Here is a 24773-nt window from a genome sequence, read left to right as displayed (position 1 = left end):
CCGACGGGCCCTGTGAGTCGGTCCAATCCGAGGATTGACCCCCTGACGCCTCCCCGAATTCAGCCTTATCTAGCCTCTTATGTAAAGATGTCACACTTGCATTCAACATATGCCACATGTCCATCCATTCCTGATTCGGCACTACCGACAGGGACACACCAGTCATCTGCTCTACCTCTTCCTTGAAGAAGCCTTCCGCTTCAGACATGTCGACACGCACGTACCGACACCACACACACAGGGATATACCTATAAGGGGACAAAACCCAACCAGGCCCTTAGGAGAGACAGAGAGAGAGTTGCCAGCACACACCCAGCGCCCAAATGACACTGGAAAAACCAGATAGCGCTTTTATATTATATATATATATATATATATATATATATATATACACACACACACACAATTTCCCACTCACTGCGTGCCAATGTGCCCCCCCTTTCTTTTTTCCAACCTCTGAAGCGTTCAGCAGGGGAGAGTCCGGGGAGCCAGCGTTTCTCATGCAGCTCTGTGGAGAAAATGGCGCTGATTAGTGCTGAGGGATCAAGCTCCGCCCCCCCCAGCGGCGGGCTTCGGTCCCTCTTCAATTTTCACAAAAATGGCGGGAAATCATCTATTTGCTGCCTCCGCAGCCTAATAGCACCTTATTGCCCAAAAACGAGGTTTATTGCTGCCCAGGGCGCCCCCCCCCCCCCGCGCCCTGCAACCATCAGTGCTGTCTGTGTGTTGTGTATGGGAGCAATGGCGCGCAGCTTACCGCTGCGCGCCTTACCTCATGAAGATCTGAAGTCTTCTGCCGCCTGAGATGTCTTCTTGATTCTCATACTCACCCGGCTTCTATCTTCCGGCATCTGTGAGGAGGACGGCGGCGCGGCTCCGGGACGAACCCCAGGGTGAGACCTGTGTTCCGACTCCCTCTGGAGCTAATGGTGTCCAGTAGCCTAAGAAGCAGTGCCTATCAGTTAAGTAGATCTGCTTCTCTCCCCTCAGTCACACGATGTAGGGAGCCTGTTGCCAACAGGACTCCCTGAAAATAAAAAACCTAACAAAATTCTTTTTCCACAGAAAACTCAGGAGAGCTCTCTGCAGTGTACCCTTCGCCTCTGGGCACAGAATCTAACCGAGGTCTGGAGGAGGGGCATAGAGGGAGGAGCCAGTGCACACCCATAGGAAAAGTTCTTTTAGGTGCCCATGTCTCCTGCGGAGCCCGTCTATACCCCATGGTCCTTACGGAGTCCCCAGCATCCTCTACGGACTAAGAGAAATAGATTTACCGGTAGGTTTAAAATCTTATTTTATATATATATATATATATATATATATATAATTTATAAAAACGCTGCAGGTCTGGGACATTTTCTGTAGTGTTTTCAGACCGGGGTTGGGTGCTGGGGTGTGAGCTGGCAATATCTCCCTCCGTGTCTCTCTGACAGGCATTACTGTGGGTCTGTCCCCTATAGGCCCAGTGTATCTTCATGTGGTGGGTGCCCCCCCGCCCCCTGTATTGCCTCTGAGTGTGGGAGCATGGCGAGCAGCACGCCCGCGGTGCGCTACCTCAAAGCAGTCACTGAAGTCTTCTGAACTTCTTCTACTCACCTGTCTTCTGGCTCTGCAAGGGGGGTGACGGCGGCCTCTGGGAACGAGCATCTAGGCGTACCTAGCGATCAGACCCTCAGGAGCTAATGGTGTCCTGTAGCCAAAGAAGCAGAGCCTTGAAACTCACAGTAGTAGGTTTGACTTCTCTCCCCTAAGTCCCACGAAGCAGGGTGACTGTTGCCAGCAGTGCTCCCTGAAAATAAAAAAACCTAACAAAGTCTTTTCAGAGAAACTCAGTAGAGCTCCTCAGTGTGCATCCAGTCTGCCTGGACACAGATTCTAAACTGGAGTCTGGAGGAGGGGCATAGAGGGAGGAGCCAGTTCACACCCCTTTGAAAGTCTTAAAGTGCCCATGTCTCCTGTAGATCCCATCTATACCCCATGGTTCTTGATGTGACCCCAGCATCCTCTAGGACTTATGAGAAATCAAATTAATCAGCACAGTATCCCCATGTGTTCTTGCCACATTGTGTTGTGAATAAGATGCATTTTTGGCAAACAAAGACGCCCACCATTAGCAGCGTTGCGTGTGACCTGGCGGCTCACTCATGTCAGGCATCTCGCAATGCATGGAATATTGAGGCTGGAAGTATGCGGACACATCTGTAATCAAAATGAATAGTTTACTTCAGTTAAATATCAATGTGTAGGGCTTACAGAAGCATCCAGAAGTCAGTGATTGTACTGCAGCCGCTGTAACTGACAGCCACAATGTGAGTTGGTAAAAGGAGATTTATGGTAAGACTTACCATTGTTAAATCTCTTTCTGCGAGGTACACTGGATTCCACAGGGAATAACATTGGGGTGTAGAGTTGGATCTTGATCCGAGGCACCAACAGGCTAAAGCTTTGACTGTTCCCAGAATGCTCTGCACCGCCTCCTCTATAGCCCCACCTCCAGGCACTGGAGCTCAGTTTTGTTAACCAGTTCAATGCAGTAGCAGGTAAGAGAGACGGTAGATGTTAGTCACATAGACCCACATTCTCACGACAAGGGACAAGGGACTAGCGGCTAATGCCATAAAAACCCAAAGAAGCCAAGTGCGTCAGGGTGGGCGCCCTGTGGAATCCAGTGTACCTCGCAAGAGATTTAACAATAGTAAGTCTACCATAAATCTCCTTTTCTGCAGCAGGGTACACTGGTATTCCACAGGGAATAACATCGGGGATGTCCTAAAGCAGTTTCTCATGGGAGGGGATGCACTGTAGCGGGTCCAAGAACCTGGCGTCCAAAGGAAGCAACCTGGGAGGCAGAAGTATCAAAGGCAAAGAACCTGATGAACATGTTCACTGAGGACCACGTAGCCACCTTGCACAATTGTTCTGCGGACGCGCCACGACGGGCCGCCCAAGAAGGTCCAACAGACAGAGTAGAATGGGCTTTGATAGCAGCAGGCTTCTGCAATCTCCATTCTAATCCATCTGGCCAAGGTTTGCTTATTCGCAGGCCAGCCACGTTTGTGAAAACCAAAAAGTACAAAAAATAAGATTTTACTCACCGGTAAATCTATTTCTCGTAGTCCGTAGTGGATGCTGGGGACTCCGTAAGGACCATGGGGAATAGACGGGCTCCGCAGGAGACTGAGCACTCTAAGAAAGATTAAGTACTACTGGTGTGCACTGGCTCCTCCCTCTATGCCCCTCCTCCAGACCTCAGTTAAGGACACTGTGCCCGGAAGAGCTGACATTACAAGGAAAGGATTTTGGAATCCAGGGTAAGACTCATACCAGCCACACCAATCACAACGTATAACTTGTGATAAACTTACCCAGTCAACAGTATGAACAACAACAGAGCATCAAACAATGGATGCCAACATAACATAACCCTTTATTAAGCAATAACTATATACACGTATTGCAGAAAGTCCGCACTTGGGACGGGCGCCCAGCATCCACTACGGACTACGAGAAATAGATTTACCAGTGAGTAAAATCTTATTTTCTCTAACGTCCTAGTGGATGCTGGGGACTCCGTAAGGACCATGGGGATTATACCAAAGCTCCCAAACGGGCGGGAGAGTGTGACTCTGCAGCACCGAATGGGCAAACACAAGGTCCTCCTCAGCCAGGGTATCAAACTTGTAGAACTTAGCAAATGTGTTTGAACCCGACCAAGTAGCTGCTCGGCAAAGCTGTAATGCCGAGACCCCTCGGGCAGCCGCCCAAGAAGAGCCCACTTTCCTTGTGGAATGGGCTTTCACTGATTTTGGATGCGGCAATCCAGCTGCAGAATGAGCCTGCTGAATCGTGTTACAGATCCAGCGAGCAATGGTTTGCTTTGAAGCAGGAGCACCCAGCTTGTTGGATGCATACAGGATAAACAGCGAGTCAGTTTTCCTGACTCCAGCCGTCCTGGCTACATAGATCTTCAAAGCCCTGACTACATCAAGCAACTTGGAATCCTCCAAGTCACGGGTAGCCCCAGGTACCACAATAGGTTGGTTCAAATGAAAAGAGGACACCACCTTCGGCAGAAATTGCGGACGAGTCCGTAATTCTGCCCTGTCCATATGGAAAACCAGATAGGGGCTTTTACATGACAAAGCCGCCAATTCTGACACACGCCTAGCCGAAGCTAAGGCCAATAGCATGACCACCTTCCACGTGAGATACTTTAGCTCCACGGGCTTAAGTGGCTCAAACCAGTGGGATTTCAGGAAACCCAACACCACGTTGAGATCCCAAGGTGCCACTGGTGGCACAAAAGGGGGCTGAATATGCAGCACTCCCTTAACAAACGTCTGAACTTCAGGAAGAGAAGCCAGTCCCTTTTGAAAGAAAATGGATAGGGCCGAAATCTGGACCTTTATGGACCCCAACTTCAAGCCCATAGTCACTCCAGACTGTAGGAAGTGCAGGAACCGGCTCGGCTGGAATTCCTCTTTAGGGGCCTTCCTGGCCTCACACCAGGCAACATATTATCGCCATATACGGTGATAGTGTTTTGCGGTCACGTCCTTCCTAGCCTTTATCAGCGTAGGAATAACTTCATCCGGAATGCCTTTTTCCGCTAGGATCCTGCGTTCAACCGCCATGCCGTCAAACGCAGCCGCGGTAAGTCTTGGAACAGGCAGGGCCCCTGTTGCAACAGGTCCTGTCTGAGAGGCAGAGGCCATGGGTCCTCTGTGAGCATTTCTTGCAGTTCCGGGTACCAAGTCCTTCTTGGCCAATCCGGAACAATGAGTATAGTTCTCACTCCTCTTTTTCTTACGATTCTCAGCACCTTGGGTATGAGAGGAAGAGGAGGAAACACATAGACCGACTGGAACACCCACGGTGTCACTAGTGCGTCCACAGCTATCGCCTGAGGGTCTCTTGACCTGGCGCAATACCTTTGTAGCTTTTTGTTGAGACGGGATGCCATCATGTCCACCTGTGGCAGTTCCCATCGATTTGTAATCTGAGTGAAGACTTCGTGATGAAGTCCCCACTCTCCCGGGTGGAGGTCGTGCCTGCTGAGGAAGTCTGCTTCCCAGTTGTCCACTCCCGGAATGAACACTGCTGACAGTGCTTGCACGTGATTCTCCGCCCAACGAAGAATCCTGGTGGCTTCCGCCATCGCCACTCTGGTTCTTGTGCCGCCCTGGCGGTTTACATGAGCCACTGCGGTGATGTTGTCTGACTGAATCAGCACCGGTTGGTTGCGAAGCAGAGGCTCCGCTTGACTCAGGGCGTTGTATATGGCCCTTAGTTCCAGGATATTTATGTGCAGACAAGCCTCCTGACTTGACCACAACCCTTGGAAGTTTCTTCCCTGAGTGACTGCCCCCCATCCTCGGAGGCTCGCATCCGTGGTCACCAGGACCCAGTCCTGTATGCCGAACCTGCGGCCCTCGAGAAGGTGAGCACCCTTCTTCTGGTCTGTGTCCAGAATCATGCCCAGAAAGGGCAGACGCGTCGTAGGAATCAGCTGCGACTTTGGGATATTCAGAATCCAGCCATGCTGCTACAACACTTCCTGAGAGTGTGCTACGCTGATCAGCAACTGCTCTCTGGACCTCGCCTTTATGAGGAGATCGTCCAAGTATGGGATAACTGTGACTCCTTGCTTTCTCATGATCACCATCATTTCCGCCATTACCTTGGTAAATATTCTCGGTGCCGTGGAGAGACCAAACGGCAACGTCTGGAATTGGTAATGACAGTCCTGTACCACAAATCTGAGATACTCCTGATGAGGTGGATAAATGGGGACATGCAAGTAAGCATCCTTGATGTCCTGAGACACCATAAAATCCCCCTCTTCCAGGCTTGCAATGACCGCTCTGAGTGATTCAATTTTGATCTTGAATCTTTTCAGATAAATGTTCAGGGACTTTAAATTCAATATGGGTCTGACCGAACCGTCCGGTTTCGGTACCACAAACATTGTGGAATAGTATCCCCTTCCCTGTTGAAGGAGGGGAACCTTTACCACCACCTGCTGGAGATATAACTTGTGAATTGCCGCTAACACTACTTCCCTTTCCATGGGGGAAGCTGGCAGGGCCGATTTGAGGTAACGGTGAGGGGGCATCACTTCGAATTCCAGCTTGTATCCCTGAGACACAATCTGTATAGCCCAGGGATCCACCTGTGAGCGAACCCACTGGTGACTGAAATTTCGGAGACGCGCCCCCACCGCTCCTGGCTCCACCTGTGGAGCCCCAGCGTCATGCGGTGGATTTAGTGGAAGCCGGGGAGGACTTCTGTTCCTGGGAACTAGCTGTATGGTGCAGCTTCTTTCCTCTACCCCTGCCTCTGGCAAGAAAGGATGCACGTCTGACCTTCTTGCTTCTTTGTGATCGAAAGGACTGCATTTGGTAATACGGTGCTTTCTTAGGCTGTGAGGGAATATATGGCAAAAAATTTGACTTCCCAGCCGTAGCTGTGGAAACTAGGTCCGAGAGACCGTCCCCAAACAATTCCTCACCCTTGTAAGGTAAAACCTCCATGTGCTTTTTGGAGTCGGCATCACCTGTCCATTGCCGAGTCCACAGGACCCTTCTGGCAAAAATTGACATTGCATTTATTCTAGAGCCCAGTAGGCAAATGTCCCTCTGGGCATACCTCATATATAGGACAGCGTCTTTTATATGCCCCAGGGTCAGTAAAATGGTATCCTTGTCTAAGGTATCCAATTCCTCAGACAGATTATCTGTCCATGCTGCTACAGCACTACACATCCAGGCCGACGCAATTGCCGGCCTCAGTAGAGTACCTGAATGTGTATAAACAGACTTCAGGATACTTTCCTGCTTCCTATCGGCAGGATCCTTTAGGGAGGCCGTATCCTGTGACGGCAGGGCCACCTTCTTAGATAAGCGTGTCAGAGCTTTATCTACCCTAGGGGAGGATTCCCAGCGCATCCTGTCCGTTGGCGGGAAAGGGAACGCCATAAGTAACCTTTTGGAAATCAGCACTTTCCTATCGGGGGAATCCCACGCTTTTTCACATAACTCATTTAACTCATGTGAAGGGGGAAAAGTCACCTCTTGCTTTTTCTCCCCATACATATAAACCCTCTTGTCAGGGAAAGGGTTTACCTCTGATATGTGCAATACATCCTTCATTGCTATAATCATGTAGCGGATGGCTTTAGCCATTTTAGGCTGCAATTTTGCATCATCGTCATCGACACTGGAGTCAGAATCCGTGTCGATATCTGTGTCAACAATTTTGGATAGTGGGCGCTTCTGAGACCCTGACGGCCTCTGCGCTGTAGGATCAGGCATGGGCTGAGACCCCGACTGTCCCAAGGCATCAGCTTTATCCAACCTTTTATGCAAGGAGTTTACATTATCATTTAACACCTTCCACATATCCATCCAATCAGGTGTCGGCGCCGTCGGCGGAGACACGTCATTCATCTGCACCTGCTCTGCCTCCACATAGCCCTCCTCGTCAAACATGTCGACACACGCGTACGGACACACCACACACACAGGGGATGCTCTATATGAGGACAGGACCCCCACAAGGCCTTTTGGAGAGACAGAGAGAGAGTATGCCAGCACACACCCCAGCGCTATATGACCCAGGAATCACACAGTAACTTAGTGTTTACCCAGTAGCTGCTGTATATATGATTAATGCGCTAAATTTATGTGCCCCCCCCTCTCTTTTTACCCTCTTTCTACCGTGAGTCTGCAGGGGAGAGCCTAGGGAGCTTCCTCTCAGCGGAGCTGTGGAGAGAAAATGGCGCTGGTGAGTGCTGAGGAAGAAGGCCCCGCCCCCTCAGCGGCGGGCTTCTGTCCCGCGATTTTTTGTAAAATTAATGGCGGGGCTCATGCATATTACAGTGCCCAGCTGTATATATGCTGCTTTTTTGCCAGGAGGTAATCAATTGCTGCCCAGGGCGCCCCCCCTGCGCCCTGCACCCTACAGTGACCGGAGTGTGTGGGTTAGTGTGGGCGCAATGGCGCACAGCTGCAGTGCTGTGCGCTACCTCATATGAAGACAGGAGTCTTCTGCCGCCGATTTTGACGTCTTCTTGCTTCAACCCGCCAGCTTCTGTCTTCTGGCTCTGTGAGGGTGACGGCGGCGCGGCTACGGGAACGGACGACCAAGGTTAGGTTCCTGTGTTCGATCCCTCTGGAGCTAATGGTGTCCAGTAGCCTAAGAAGCGCAACCTAGCCGCAGTTAGGAGGTTTGCTTCTCTCCCCTCAGTCCCACGTAGCAGAGAGTCTGTTGCCAACAGAAGCTCTCTGAAAATAAAAAACCTAACTAAAATACTTTCTTATTAGCAAGCTCAGGAGAGCTCACTAAAATGCACCCAGCTCCTTCCGGGCACAGATTCTAACTGAGGTCTGGAGGAGGGGCATAGAGGGAGGAGCCAGTGCACACCAGTAGTACTAAATCTTTCTTAGAGTGCCCAGTCTCCTGCGGAGCCCGTCTATTCCCCATGGTCCTTACGGAGTCCCCAGCATCCACTAGGACGTTAGAGAAAGGGAATCTGACCTCCTGATAGAGGCATTCCTTTCCACATAAATACGGAGAGCCCATACCACATCCAAAGACCTCTCTTTGGAGGACAAACCAGAAGAGATGAAGGCTGGAACCACAATCTCCTGGTTAAGGTGAAAAGATGATACCACCTTAGGCAAATAACCTGGGTGAGTTCAAAGAACTGCCCGGTCACGGTGAAAAATCAGAAAGGGTGGATGATAGGACAAAGCGCCTAGGTCCGACACCCTCCTAGCAGAGGCAATAGACAACAGAAACACGACCTTAAGCGTAAGGCATTTAAGGTCCACAGACTCAAGAGGTTCAAATGGAGACTCTTGCAGGGCATTTAAGACGACAGACAGATCCCATGGAGCCACAGGAGGGACATAAGGAGGCTGAATCCGTAGAACACCCTGAGTGAAAGTGTGAACGTCAGGAAGACACACAATTTTTTTCTAAAACCACACCGACAAGGCAGAGATATGAACCTTGAGGGAGGCCAGACGAAGGCCCAGGTCTAGGCCTTGTTGTAGAAAAGCCAAGTCTGGAAGTTTTGAAAGTATATGCATCATAATTCTTAGCAGCACACCATGTGAAGTAAAAATTCCAGACCCTGTAATAAATCCGAGCCGAAGCTGGTTTACAGACTTTCAACATAGTTTGAATGACCGCCTCAGAGAATCCTTTTGGTCTCAGGAGTGATGCTTCAAGAGCCACGCCATCAAAACCAGTCTGGCCAGGTCCGGGTAGACACAAGGGCCCTGAAAGAGGAGGTCTTGGCGCTGAGGAAGTAGAAGAGGATGCTCGATCGATAGACCCTGCAGGTCTGAAAACCAATGCCGTCTGGGCCACACTGGAGCGACTAGAAGTAGTATTCCTCTTTCTTGCTTGAACTTCCATATTACCCTGGGCAGGAGTGACATGGAATTGCCAGTGCGTCTACGAACACTGCTTGAGGATCCCTTGTCCTCGCTCCGAAGACTGGAACCTTGTGATTGTGTCGAGATGCCATTAGGTCTACATCTGGTAGGCCCCACTTGTTCACTAGTAGTTGAAAGACTTCGGGATGAAGACTCCACTCTCCGGCGTGCATGTCCTGATGACTGAGAAAGTCTGCTTCCCAGTTGAGGACTCCCGGAATGCACACTGCTGACATGTCTGGCAGATGTCTTTCCGCCCATTGTAGGATTTTTGACACTTCCCCCATTGCCATGCAGCTTCGAGTGCCGCCTTGATGATTTATGTACGCCCCGTGGTGGCGTTGTCTGATTAGTACAGAACAGGCCTGTTCAAGTACAGAGGCACGGCCAGTGTCAACGCATTGAACACTGCACGCAATTCCAGAATGTTTATCAGGAGGAGAGATTCCTCCCTGGTCCACCGACCCTGGAGATAGTGTTGCTCCAACACCGCACCCCAACCTCACAGACTGGCATCCGTTGTCAGGAGGACCCAGTTGGAGATCCAGAAGAGACGGTCCCTGCTCAACTGCTGGTCCTGTAGCCACCAGCTCAGTGACAGACGAACCTCCGGAGTCAAGGAGATCATTTGAGACCTGATCCGATGAGGCAGGCCGTCCCATTTGGAAAGGATTAACCTCTGCAGAGGGCGGGAATGAAATTGAGTGTACTCTACCATGTCGAAAGCTGACACCATGAGGCCTAATACTTGCATCACCAAGTGTATGGACACTCTCTGGCGAGAGAGGAAGCATCTGATCTTGTACTGAAGTTTCAGGACCTTCTTCGGAGACAGAAACAGTCTTTGGCTGTGTGTGTCCAGCAGCACCCCCAGGTGCACCATGCTCCGAGCAGAGACCAGCGAGGACTTCTTCCAACTGATGAGCCACCCGTGGGCTTGTAGGAGTTGGACTGACATCTCCAGTTGACGGAGAAGGATATCTTGGGAGTTCGCCAGAATCAGCAAGTGGTCCAGATTTCCTGTAGACAGAGGAAAGCCGTCATCACGGCCATGACCTTGGTGAAAATCCGAGGTGCCGTGGCCAGTCCAAAAGGCAGAGCCTGGAATTGAAAATGAAGGTTTCCAATAGCAAACCGCAGATATTGCTGATGTGAAATGGCAATAGGTATGTGCAGGTAAGCATCCTGTATATCCAGGGATACCATATAGTCCTCGGGTTCCATGGCCAGCACAATAGAGCGCAGGGTTACCATGCGGAATTTGGACACTAACAAACTTGTTCAATGATTTGAGGTTGAGGATAGGCCGGAAAGACCCATTTGGTTTCAGTCGAATAATATCCCCTGCCTCTCTGGGACAGAGGTACCGGCACTACCACTCCTGTTTCCAGGAGGGATTGTACAACCAGGTGTAGAGCTTGCACTTTCAACAGATCTGAGGGGAGAACCGTTGAAAAGAACTGTCGAGGGGGACGTCTCTTGAAAGAGACTGCGTACCCGTGAGAGACAACTTCCCGCACCCAGGCGTCTGAAGTGGTCTTTAACCAGGCCTGGGCGAACTGGAGAAGTCAGCCTCCCATCCTGGGGTCCCCCAGGGGGAGGCCCGCCCCATCATGCAGCAGGCTCGTCTTGTTTGAAAGCAGGCGGATGGGCGGCCCAGGATTGTTTAGATTTGGGCTTAGTGGTTTTGGAAGTACGCCTGACCTTTTGCTTTACTAAAGGAATGAAAAGTTGTACTCTTAGCCTCCTGAGCAGAAGGATTAGTACTTGGGAGAAACGCAGTCTTGGCCATCGCCAAGTCAGTCACAATCTTGTTCAGATCCACCCCAAATAGTATGTCTCCCTTGAAAGGGAGCACCTCGAAGGTCTTCTAAGAGTCCAGGTCCACTTTTTAGGACCTCAACCACAGAATCGGGCGAGCCAGGATAGACGTAGTAGAAGCCTTGGCCGCCATGATCCCTGCATCAGAGGCCGCCTCCTGAATATAGTGAGAGGCTGTGGTAATATACGACAGATATTGTCTGGCAGTGTCAGGAAAATCCTGAGGTAGCTCATCCTCAATTGCCTGAACCCATGCTTCAATTCCTTTTGCCGCCCAAGAGGCAGCCATAGTGGGTCTATGTACAGCACTGGTAAGAGTGTAAATAGACTTCAGGCATCCCTCTACACGCTTATCTGTTGGTTCCTTCAGTGAGGTGACAGTGGTGACAGGCAGAGTAGATGACACCACAAGACGGGCCACATGAGAGTCCACCGGCAGTGGAGTTTCCCACTTGTTACTCAACTCCGCAGGGATAGGATAACGAGCTAGCATCTTTTTAGACAGGGAAAACTTCTTTCCTGGAAATGACCAGGATTCCTGACGTATGTCAATTAAAAGGTCAGAATGTGGTAGAACTACTTTAGGAACCTTCTGACGCTTAAACTTATCCGGTTTCTTAGACGTAACAGGAGGCTCAATGTCATCATCAATCTGGAGAATCAGCTTGATAGCCTCCACAAGGTCAGGAACATCAACCTGGGTTGTAGATTCCTCATCAGAAGCAACTGTATCAGTGTCTGACGGATCAGTATATTCCCCATCCTCATTGGAAGAATTATCTGAAAAATTAGTGGATTGTGAGGAAGAAATGGCCCTTTTAGATGACCCCTTGGCCCCAGAGGTTTTGTTAAACCAAAGTCTGATTTAATTGCTTTAACTGGGTAGACACAGTATCCGCCCATGGCGGATTGACTACAGGGACAATATGTGGCTGTAATGGCATGGTAAGACGCGTTACAAGCGTAATCAGCATATTTGCAAAAGCTACCCAAGGTGGGTCCTGATTGGCCACAGGTAGACTGGGAGATGTATGACACCCAGTGCCTGAACCAGCAGCTAACACTTCCCCCACTGGTAAATCCATAACGACAGCACTGCATGATGCAGGAGTGTCCGCTGATGTCCCGCCCTGTGTAGCAGACATTGTATGGGATGAAGCCTTAGGGCGTAACAGTACAATATAGCCAGACAAACACAAAAACCAGCAAATAATCCCCTGTGTTTTGTGACAGTAAACACAGAGCACAAACAGAGGATTTAAGTGGTGTTGGGTGACTGAAAAACACAGTAAGAAATACAAACAGTATACCTTGTGTAGTAGTATATATTATATGAGACCCTGACGCACTTAGATTCCCAGGGTAGAGAATATAGTGATAGCAAAATGTGCGATACACAGGAAAGGAATCCACACAGCTACAGGCACACTCAGTCACAGGTACAATGCAGGAATTATTACATATAAACAATAAAACTGCACTTGACTAGTAATTTACATATTACTATGTATGAGTATAGATATAACAATACACAGTAGATACTGATACTTGTACTAAATATTCAGATAGCAGTACACTTGTTCTTAACTAACACTGTCTAAAATGGCATGTAGAATACTTAAGTGTCTGTAAATGCACAGCGCTGATGATACAGGCGGATTTACAGAGGAGACAGTGCCCAGAAGTCCCGGAGATCAGCCCAGCTATGTAATGGCACCAAAATCTCAGTCAAGGAGTGAGGGAGAGAGAAATGCAGCTCCAGGGCAGGAACACCAGCAGTATATGGCGCACGGAGCTGGGGGAGGGGCTACAGGTCAGCGCCTTATCCCCTCTGCTGGACTTCACCACGGGTACTGTGGAGCCTTTTATAAATGGATTTTAATAAATCCGACCTGTGCTCCTTGCCCTGGTGGATATAGTGGGGTCCCTGTGCGAAACTGTCTATGCCAGTTGCGCGGTCCGTCTCCTGGGACCGTGACCATATCACGATTTACCGGCAGGTCCCAGCTGGGGGACCCTCTGATCTCCTCCCATTAGTGCAGCCAAGCGATCCTGGAGAGTGACAGCAGTGGTGTGCCTGAAAACCGGTGTGTCTCCACTGCAAGTACCCGGGAACCAGGCCGCGGGAGTATGCAGCGTCGCTGAGGGAGGTGATGAGCCGCAGCATAGCATGTCTTAAAAAAAGCTCTTTTCAGGGCTGCCTAGCGCAGCCCCACCTGTTAGAGACCTGCACTGCAGGCAACAACTTACAAACTGAGTTCCAGTGCCTGGAGGCGGGGCTATAGAGGAGGCGGTGCAGTGTATCCTGGGAACAGTCAAAGCTTTAGCCTGTTGGTGCCTTGGATCAAGATCCAACTCTACACCCCAATGTTATTCCCTGTGGAATACCAGTGTACCCCGCTGCAGAAAGCACAATTACTGTACTATTGCTGAATTTCCAGGGACATAGAAAAAAATCCTTTATGTGGAACACAGGTCAAGCTTACCACCATTGTAAATAATGCAGTTATGTAAAATCCATTTGGCGTCTGCGAGAAAGGCTTCCGTGCAACCATACATTTTCTTTTTAACATTCTGGAAATATAAGAAAATTAAAAATTAAAGCCTTCTGAAAGTCATTTCCCCATGTGTGACAGTTTTCATGAATATAATGGGATAGTTAGTGAGAGTAAACTCAAGATAACAAAGAAACCAAGGCACTATGTAATGTGTGTACAATAAACTCCCAACTTTCTGCCCTATAGAACATCATTCACCCATGGTGAGCTGAAGGGGTACAATTCAGTGGGGTTTTGAAGTTTGAATGTAATTATAAGAGAAACTTGTGGATCAGGGCTTAGAACAAGACATTTAAATAGGCTTCACCAAGTGGAGAGAACTAGCAGAGGCCGCGTACACAGTTTTTTGTTTGTTTTGTTTTTTAGAATGCATCAATGTAGATACTTCTAGTCTAAAACTAACCTAAAACCTATATTTGCAATGTTGTGCCTTGCTCACCTTTCAGACACACTGTGGGTCCAATTCTGAGTCGCATTCAATGCCAATGTTCACATAGTTCTGCGATATTGTACAACTGCGCATACACTAAAATTTCTGAAAACTCCTATGGCACACGTGTTACACAGAGTTCCTGGGTGCTGACTGGAAGATGGCTAGGAATGAACGCAACAATGGCCAGCTTAGTGGGCGATTATAGGACTGACACAGACGTTCACAGACGCAGGTAAGTTTATGGATGGTGTAATAGTTAGCATTACTGCCTCACAGCACCAAGGTTGTGGGTTCATTTCCCACCATGGCGCTAACTGTGGAGTTTGTATACTCTCCCCATGCTTGTGAGCATTTCCTCCAGATACTCCGGTATCCTCCCACAATCTAAAAATATACTGGCGGGTTAATTGGCTCCCAACAAAAATGAACCCTAGCATGTATTGTGTGTATACAGACTAGATGGGCCACGTGGTTCTTATCTTCCACCACATTCTATGTTTCTATATAAAGATGCACCAATCGACATTACTGCATGTATGGGCACTAAAAGTGGGCCTCTTAGACCTTGCACATTTGCTGCATGGATGAACACAAGAGAAGGCGTTTGTAACAGTGGTAGATGGGCGACTGCCAATAGACGCCGCTGAATGGGACTCAGAATCAGGCCCTGTATGCTGAAAGCATTTAAACACTCTGACAACACAAAAGTTATACATGCTTCCTGCTAATCCATTACAATGAGCCTCAAACAGGCAGTAATTTAGAAGTTTACATTAACTGGGAGTTCATGAAATTATAATAGGCAGGGCTCTGCAGCAAGGTTTTACTATTATTTCTGAGCCTGTAATCCCACACATAAGCACTGGGACAAACCAGGAAGGGACTGTGCACATATCTGTGTGGGATGCAGCTAATTTGCCGGGTGTCTGGATCCCGGCGGTCAGGATACCAACGTCGGAATTCCAACAGCCGACAATGCTGAAAACCGGAATCCCGGCGCTTAGGGGCTATTCCCACTCATGTATGTCCATGACACCCACAGAGCGTGGCGATCCCACAACGGGCCTCTTTGCACTTGCCCTGCTGCCCGCATACTGCCTCTGTCGGTATACTGACGGCCGGCACACTAGGTTGATAAATAGATGCATTCGTACACAGTGAAAAGCGGTATATCTTAACATTCTGTGGTTAGTGACTATTTCTATATAGAACTTGATGACAGTTATCCAATTTATTTAATTTCTAAAGCAACTTGGGGTATAATTCATAGTTGTATGAAAACCCAATGGTTTGAGCACAACTACGATTGTGGATGGACTGTGTAGGTGCAAAAGGGGTCCTGCCTTAGGCTTACTCAGATGGCCGGTGCTGCAAACATCGCAAGGGGAATCCAATGCTGCATCTTTGGACGTAGCACTCGGATATGTGAAGCCGGCAGTAGGCGTCTTTTTCCCTCAGATGCCTTCTGTGGTATTAGGATATTTTAGCATTGCTGCTGCATCCAAAGACATAGCAGCGATGCAATTAGCATCCATCTCTGAATCACCCCATTTGTAAAGAAGGTATGTGTGGTTGGGTCCCTGTACCACTGCCCAACTCCCACGCTTCCCAAAAGTTTTAAAATTGCCGCCTGTGGTGGCAAAACAATGTGCTGGGACTATCAGACCACACTGTTTTGGTGAGGGACAGGTTAACGCCCAGTTCACCGCTCTAGGGGAGTGTAAATAGTTTATCTATACTAAATGTGCTAATTCCACTATAGCCAGGAAAGTTATATATCAGGCTGCAGTGAAGCATTGTGCTGGTGGTTTTCTGAAGGGAGTCCCAATTCCGGGATCGGTAGCTACTTTTGTAGCCCCTGGATGTGGACGCAGACCCCTAAAGTGGCCCTGCTAACAGCTGCACAAAGTGACCTGCCAGATGGACTACCAGCAGCTCAGAAAGTACAGGGAGCACTAGATATTCCAGCAAGCTACATATTACACTGAAGGTTACAGTATCGATAGGAGACTGTTGACCCAGAATTTGGCGTCTACCCTCTGGAGTCCATTTTCAGTCAAAGGGAGCAGTCTGTTCTTGGAGCAAATCTCTTGGAAGTATTCTAGTCAGGGGATGATGTAGACATAACAGCTCTCTCTCCTAGACTTCCAGGCCTCTGGGTGTGGTGTGACCAAGGGTCCAGCTTCCTCCCCAGACAGCCTCAATACTCCCCTCTGTCCACTAGTAACAATGTTAGCTATGAACAAATCTGCAGCTGAATACAGGACAGTGCATGCATGCAGCCGGATTGCTTTAAAGGACATGGGCTGGCTTATACCCCTTTCACATCGCCAATGCCGGATCCCACCCGGAAATTGGAAATTGGGTCCTTCCCGGGTGGGATCCGGCATTGGACCCTAATTGCAGGCTTCCGGACCCGGCAATATGCCGGGTCGGGTTGGTTGCCACAGCGGTGGGGGCAGAGTCGGCAGTGGGGGCGCAGACGGCGCTGGGAGATGAGCTCATCTCCGCGCCGCCTCTCCCTATGTAGTGAACGGGTCCCAGGTCGCATCAACCCGGGAACCCGTTCACGCTGCCACCTGTTCAGGCAGTCACACTGCTTTATTCCCGGGTTAAATTACCGGGTTGGGCGACCCGGGAATTCAACCATGGCCCTTTCACACCGCACACCGACCCGTGTCGAACCGGCAATATGCCAGGTCGATGCGGGATTATTTGTGCGGTGTGAAAGGGGTATTACCCTCTGTTGCATTCTGTGACAGAACTGTATATAAGAATGGCTCTGTGAGCTATAAAGTGTGTATCATTCATCTGAACTTCCAAAAACATCTGCATGCTGTGATATTCCTAGTACCTTAAACAATGAAAAATTGTATTTTAAAGCCATTATATTGGTGCTACTGTAATAAACATTTTCCCGCTTCAAGCTACTTGCATTTGCTTATATCTCCAAACTTATCCCACTGTAAATGGCAGCATTGGCCCATTGTTAGTGGGAACTAGCGACATCAGCCTGGAGGTGTTGCAACAGTGTAATCACACTAGAGAAGGACCAGTAACAGGCGGTTACTGACGGTGAGAATGAATCCCTACACCCCAGGAGTGGCGAAGTATGCTCATTCAGGTTGCTCAGGAAATTAACCTTCCCACCATCTGTACTGACTGACAGAGTATGGTTATCTTGTAATTATGTGCAAATTTATTAGAACAGATATTAATATCTGAGAAAGCAAAACACATGTGCAAGTTAGTGGACAAAAATAATGCACATGATATGCAAAAGAAAATAGGATTTTAATTACCTACCGGTAAATCCTTTTCTCGTAGTCCGTAGAGGATGCGGGGATCCACATTAGTACCATGGGGTATAGACGGGTCCACTAGGAGCCACTGGCGCTTTAAGAGTTTGAGAGTGTGGTCTGGCTCTTCCCTCTATGCCCTCCTACCAGACTCAGTCTAGAAACTGTGCCCAAGGAGACGGACAACTTCGAGAGAAGGATTTTACACAGATAGTGGCGAGATTTACACCAGCTCACACATACAAGGCAAACCAAGCTAACCAGTTTGAAACATCAGCAACAGCTGAACAATATTACTTAACCAAGTAACAAAACAGTACTAAACCAAGAACTAAGCATTACTGAACAAGGTAACCACTGCAGGATCACGAAGCGCTGGGCGGACGCCCAGCATCCTCTATGGACTACGAGAAAAGGATTTACTGGTAGGTAATTAAAATCCTATTTTCTCTTACGTACTAGAGGATGCTGGAGTCCACATTAGTACCATGGGGATGTACCAAAGCTCCCAGAACGGGAGGGAGAGCGCGGAGGCTCCTGCAGAACTGACTGACCAAACTCCAGGTCCTCAGTGGCCAAAGTATCGAACTTGTAGAACTTTGCAAACATGTTCGACCCCGACAAAGTAGCAGCTTGGCAAAGCTGTAAAGCCAAGACACCCGGGGCAGCCGCCCAGGAAGAACCCACCTTACGAGTAGAGTGGGCCTTAACAGACGTAGGACACGGCAATCCTGCCGTAGAATACGCATGCTGGATAGTGAACCTGATCCAGCGAGAGATAGTCTGCTTAGAAGCAGGACACCCAAGTTTCTTGGGATCATACAGGACAAACAGAGAGTCCAATTTTCTGTGACGAGTAGACCTCTTCACATAGATTTTCAGAGCCCTTACAACATGAAATTGATGAAATTGAGGAGTCAGAAGCAACTGGCACCACAATAGGTTGGTTGATATGAAATGCCGACACAACCTTCGGAAGGAATTGCTGACGTGTCCGAAGCTCAGCTCTATCTTCATGGAAGATCAAGTATGGGCTTTTAAATGACAAAGCCCCCAACTCCGACACACGTCTAGCAGAAGCTAAGGCCAACAAAGTGACAGCCTTCCATGTGAAAAGCTTGACCTCAACCTCCTGTAGAGGCTCAAACCAATCCGATTGGAGAAACTGCAACACCACGTTAAGATCCCATGGTGCCGTAGGTGGCACAAAGGGAGGCTGGATGTGCAGAACCCCTTTCAAAAAGGTCTGAGCCTCCGGGAGGGAAGCCAACTGTTTCTGGAAGAAAATGGATATTGGCCGAAACCTGGACCTTTTCGGATCCCAACCTCAGGCCCATATCCACACCTGCTTGCAGGAAGAGGAGAAACCGTCCCAGTTGAAACTCCACCACAGGAAAATTCTTGGGACTCACACCAAGATACATATTTTTTCCAATTACGATGGTAATGTTTAGACGTTACTCCTTTCCTAGCCTGTATCAGGGTAGGAATAACCTTGTTCGGAATGCCCTTCTGAGCTAATATCTGGCGTTCAACCTCCATGCCGTCAAACGCCACGGTAAGTCTTAATAAGCGAACGGCCCCTGCTGCAGCAGGTCCTCCCGAAGAGGAAGAGGCCTCGGCTCTTCTAGCAGTAGATCCGCATACCAAGCCCTTCTTGGCCAGTCCGAAGCAATGAGGATCGCCTGAACTCTTGTTCTCCTTATGAGTTTTAGAACTCTTGGAATGAGTGGAAGTGGAGGAAACATGTACACCGACTGGAACACCCACGGAGCCACTAGGGCGTCCACCGCCACGGCTTGCAGGTCCCTCGACCTGGAACAATACCGCCGAAGCTTTTTGTTGAGACGAGAGCAGGGCCGGCTCTACCATTAGGCAGCTTTAGGCGGCTGCCTAGGGGCGCCGGCCACTGAAGGGCGCTACTGAATTCATCTAGCAAAAAACTGAAGGATGTCTATGTATGCGGGTCTGTAATGAACTTACAGATGGGCAGATGGAACAAAATAAGCATACAAATATATGACGCCGGAATCCTGACAACTGACATCCTGAATGCTAGCATGATGGGGAGGGTTAGGGTTAGGCTGCAGAGAGGGAATGTTAGGGTAAAGGGTAAGGTTAATTAATTTAATTCAAGATGTTGGTATTATAGTGGTCAGCATGCCGCTGTCTGTATTCTGACTGGTGGCATCCCGTATCCAACCCCAATTAAATATCCCCACCATACCCCATATACAGTATTATACAGTATATCAAGAATAGACTGTACTATAGCACTTTTTAAGTGAAAGTAGATTGTGAACAAATTCACAACTGTTTTTTTACTTTATATATTAGTAAAGATATACCTTATCACTTTAAAAGTACTTTAGTGTTGTCCCTTTTCTCTGTATATGTTTAATGATGCAATTCACCCTAGCCCACCGGCATTTACCCTTCGGTAGGTGGTGGTCATGGTGGTGGGGTTTGCAGGTTAGGGGGTGCTGGGATGAAGATTTGCCTAGGGTACACAGAGACCTTGCACCGGCCCTGGACGAGAGGCCATCATGTCTATTTGTGGTACACCCCAAAGATATGTTACCTCCGTGAACACCTCTAGATGGAGTCCCCACTCTCTTGGATGGAGATCGTATCTGCTGAGGAAGTCCGCTTCCCAGTTGTCTACTCCCGGAATGTAGATTGCTGACAGCGCCAACGCATGTTTTTCTGCCCAGAGGATGATTCTTGTTACCTCTGACATTGCAGCTCTGCTCTTCGTTCTGCCCTGTCGGTTTATGTAAGCCACTGTTGTTACATTGTCTGACTGCACTTGAATGGCTCGATCTCGCAGAAGATGGGCCGCTTCGAGAAGACCGTTGTAGACGGCTCTTAGTTCCAGAATGTTTATTGGTAGGCTGGATTCCAGGCTTGACTACCTTCCTTGGTAGGTTTCCCCCTGAGAGACTGCGCCCCAGCCCCGGAGACTTGCATCCGTGGTTAGAAGGATCCAGTCCTGAAACCCGAACCTGCGGCCCTCCAGAAGGTGAGATGGTTGTAGCCACCAGAGGAGAGAAATCCTGGCTTTTGGCGACAGACGTTTTCTCTGGTGCATGTGTAGATGAGATCCCGACCACTTGTCCAGGAGATCCAGTTGGAAGGGCCGAGGTATGAAACTTTCCGTACTGTAGAGCCTCGTAAGAGGCCACCATCTTCCCCAGAAGGCGAATACACTGACGAACCAAAACCCGGGCTGGCTTCAGGACATCCCGGACCATTGTTTGTATCACCAACGCTTTCTCCTCCAGAAGAAACACCCTCTGCACTTCTGTGTCGAGGATCATTCCTAGAAAAGACAACCTCCTGGTCGGCTCCAAATGTGATTTTGGAAGATTCAGAATCCAACCGTGTTCCCTGAGCAGATGAGTCGTGAGAACAATGGACTGCAACAACCTATCCGTGGACGATGCCTTTATCAGCAGATCGCCCAGATATGGGATTATGTTCATCCCCTGTTTGCGAAGGAGAACCATCATCTCTGCCATCACCTTGGTGAACACCCTTGGTGCTGTGGAGATGCCGAATGGTAGTGCCTGGAATTGATAGTGACTGTCTAACAGTGCAAATCTGAGATAAGCCTGGTGAGGCGGCCAAATCAGAATGTGGAGGTACGCATCCTTGATATCCAGGGATACCAGAAACTCTCCCACCTCCAGACATGAAATCACTGCTCTGAGAGACTCCATTTTGAATTTGAACACCCTCAGGTGTTCAAGTTCAAAATTGGTCTGACCGAACCATCCGGTTTCGGTACCACGAAAAGGTTTGAATAATAACCCTTGTTTTGAATATGAGGTGGAACTGGGACAATGACCTGTGATTTTTTCCAATTTTAGGATGGCTTCCTGTAGGATAGCCCTGTCTGTCAGCAAAGCTGGCAAGCCTGATTTGAAGAATCGGTGAGGCGGGAGTTCTTGAAACTCCAGTCTGTACCCCTGGGACACAATATCCTGTACCCAGGGATTCAGGCTGGACGACACCCAGACATGGCTGAAAAGTCTGAGTCTCGCACCCACAAGCCCGTCCTCCAGGCTTTGAGGTCCACCATCATGCTGAGGATTTTGAGGAACCTGAAGCAGGACTCTGGTCCTGGGAGCCTGCAGGTGCAGGCTTTTTAGATTTTGCCCGACCACCTCTAAAGAAAGTGGTAGAAGGCTTGGGCTTTTTTGTCTTAGCGGTCCGAAAGGACTGCTGCACAGCTGAAGAAAACGGTTTCTTCGTAGAAGGAGTAGCAGAGGGAAGGAAAGGTGATTTAACCGCGGTTGAAATGGAAATCCACGCATCCAACGCTTCCCCAAATAGAGCCTGACCTGTGTAGGGTAGGTTCTCCACACTTCTCCTAGATTCTGCGTCTGCAGACCATTGGCGTAGCCAGAGTCCCCTGCGGGCTGAGACTGACAAGGAAGATATCCGTGCAATCAGGTACCCAGGTGCTTTATGGATTCCACCATGAACCCGGCAAAATCCTGTATGTTACGTAAAAACAATTCAATGTCACTTCTATCAATTGTATCCAAATCCTCTAGTAATGTGCCTGACCACTTTACTATGGCTTTAGAAATCCATGCACAGGCAATAGTGGGCCTTAACGCCACTCCTGAAGCAGTGTAAATGGATTTGAGTGTAGTGTCAATCTTACGATCAGCCGGTTCTTTTAACGCGGTAGAAGCAGGGACAGGTAAAACCAACTTTTAGACAGTCTGGAGACAGATGCGTCAACAATTGGTGGGTTTTCCCATTTTTTCCTATCTTCCTCAGGGAAGGGAAAAGCAACCAGAACTCTTTTTGGGATCTGGAATTTTATCTCCGGGTTTTCACAGGATTTTTCAACTAAAGCGTTTAATTCTTTAGACGCAGGGAAGGTTAGCGAGGCTTTCTTATGGTCAGTGAAGTAAGCCTCCTCAACCTGCTCAGGTGTGGTGTCATTAATGTTTAACACATCTCTAATGGCCTCAATCATGAGCTGCAGCCCCTTTGCAAGGGACGCCGCCCCCTCAGCACATTCCCATCACCGTCTGTAGTATCAGAATCGGTATCCGTGTCATCTTGCATAATTTGGGCATGTGCACGTTTCTGTGGGAACATGCTGGGGAATATTGCAGGAATAGGGACAGAGCCTGACCAAACTACCATAGACTTCTTTAACACCTGAGTTTCAGTCTCAGTATTAGCTACGCTAGTAGAGATCTGAAAGATCATTCCTTTGATAGAAGTTAACCACTCAGGTTCAACAATAGGGATCGGAGACAAAGCATTACAATCCTGTGTACATGGAATGGATTCCTCCTGAGAGGAAACATCTTCTGCAGCATATGACAGAGTCCTTAGACATGGCTATGTGATATATTAAACACCCACATACACAGGGAAATGTCAGACACAGTTTCCCCCCCAAGTATGCCACAGAGAGACACAGAGATTGGAGCCAACCCACACACAGCGCTTTTTGAGGTAGAACTAATGAAACTACCAGCGCTGTCTGTGTACCTTAATAGACTACACAGACTTTACACAGCCTCCTCCCCCCTTCTACAACACCCTGGTACCGCACAGGATAGCTGGAGTTGCTTGGAGGGACAGCTCTCCCTGTCAGCCTCTGTTGTACAGGAACTTCAGGCAGGAAAATGGCGCTGAACGCTGCTGGGTACGCTCTGAGGAGAAGATCCACCCCCGAACATGGCACTGCTTCCTGCTCTTTATTGTATTATACTGGCCTGAGGATTTGTGCTGGCAGCGATCCGTGGACCCCGACAGGCTTGTTGACCAGTTTAGGATAAAGGCACTGGCTCAGGGCGCCCCCTTACAGCACCGCACTATGTACCGCTGAGCCCCAGGGCGCAGTTAGTACTGCGCTCCCTACCCTGTTGCCACCATCTTCACACCGGCTCCCCGCTTGCCAGGGGGGCCGGTGACTCACTCACCACCAAAATCTTCTGGCTCTGTAAGGGGGTGGCGGCATGCTGTGGGAGTGAGCAGTCGCCTGGAGCGGCTAACGATCAGCACCCTCAGGAGCTCAGTGTCCTGTCAGCGGAGACAGTGGCTCAGACCCCGCAGGGCGGACACTACTCCCCCCTTAGTCCCACGAAGCAGGGAGGCTGTTGCCAGCAGCCTCCCTGTAAAATAATAAACTCTAAAAAGACTTTTACTAGAGAACCTCTGGAGAGCTCCCCTAGCTGTGACCGGCTCCTCCGGGCACATTTTCTAAACTGAGTCTGGTAGGAGGGGCATAGAGGGAGTAGCCAGCCCACACTCTCAAACTCTTAAAGTGCCAGTGGCTCCTAGTGGACCCGTCTATACCCCCATGGTACTAATTTGGACCACAGCATCCTCTAGGACGTAAGAGAAAAGAGGTTTCAACAATTGGAAGGCAAGGTTAAAAGCTATGGGGGTGGGCAGGGCACATGTCCCGGGTGATTAAGGGGCGCCAGTGTGGTAACTGCAATGTTATTGGTTAGCGGAGTCTGTGCACCACCCGTCAGCTCAGTGGTGCACAGACTCAGTGGGGTGGAATTCAATTGTTTGAAAAGTCGGTTGGGTGTCTGTTTTTTCCTGTCTATTAGATAGGAAAAAACAGCCAAATGACTTTTCAAACAATTGAATATCCCCCAGTTTGTCTGTTGGCACAATGCCCGTGAATGCAGCACAATATGTAGTCGGGGCTGGGCACAGTGTGTTCATCAGCTGAGGAATGGAACAGAGCACATTGTCAGAGAGAAACTGGAGTCTGACTCTGCTGAAATTGCAGTAATACACTAGGCAATACACTCAGACTGCACTGCATTCATATATTATAGTTGATATGATGGGAGTTATGTGGAGTGAGAGGTGTTTCTGTGTTGCTGTCATTGGGGTGGATTGAATGCCATAAACCCATTACTGTCTCTATTGCCACTCTAGCCAAACTTTAAAAAAGAAGGAAGTTTGCATCCTGGAGAGTCACTATGTTGGCTCCCTCTACCAACTTTATTTTCAAGTGCTGCCTAATCTTCTCCTGACCAGTAGGATAGGTTTAGTGAGGTCTCCCCTTATCCAATGAACACCTCAATTTTATTACTATTATTATCTTTTATTTATGATGTGTCTGATGACACAAAAGGAACCTGAAATAATTGACCATCCCTGTGTTATGGTGCCCATAGATCAGCGTCCCCAATTCCCAGATCTGCCGGATCCAACGAT

General features: G+C 49.0%; 1 protein-coding gene across 15 annotated transcripts in view; it reads right to left on the bottom strand.

Annotated features, from left to right (window-relative positions):
• The window catches only part of ZMYND8 (zinc finger MYND-type containing 8), a 248958-nt gene that overhangs the window by 87836 nt on the left and 136349 nt on the right, over positions 1–24773 (bottom strand). For all 15 annotated transcript variants that reach the window (XM_063958910.1, XM_063958912.1, XM_063958909.1 and 12 more), the window contains one exon: positions 13755–13842. In XM_063958910.1, coding sequence (XP_063814980.1) covers positions 13755–13842 — 88 coding nt within the window. The remainder of the gene's footprint in view (positions 1–13754; positions 13843–24773) is intronic.

Source organism: Pseudophryne corroboree, chromosome 3 (assembly GCF_028390025.1).
Source record: "Pseudophryne corroboree isolate aPseCor3 chromosome 3, aPseCor3.hap2, whole genome shotgun sequence".
NCBI lineage: Eukaryota > Metazoa > Chordata > Amphibia > Anura > Myobatrachidae > Pseudophryne > Pseudophryne corroboree.
This window is presented reverse-complemented; position numbering and strand designations above follow the sequence as displayed.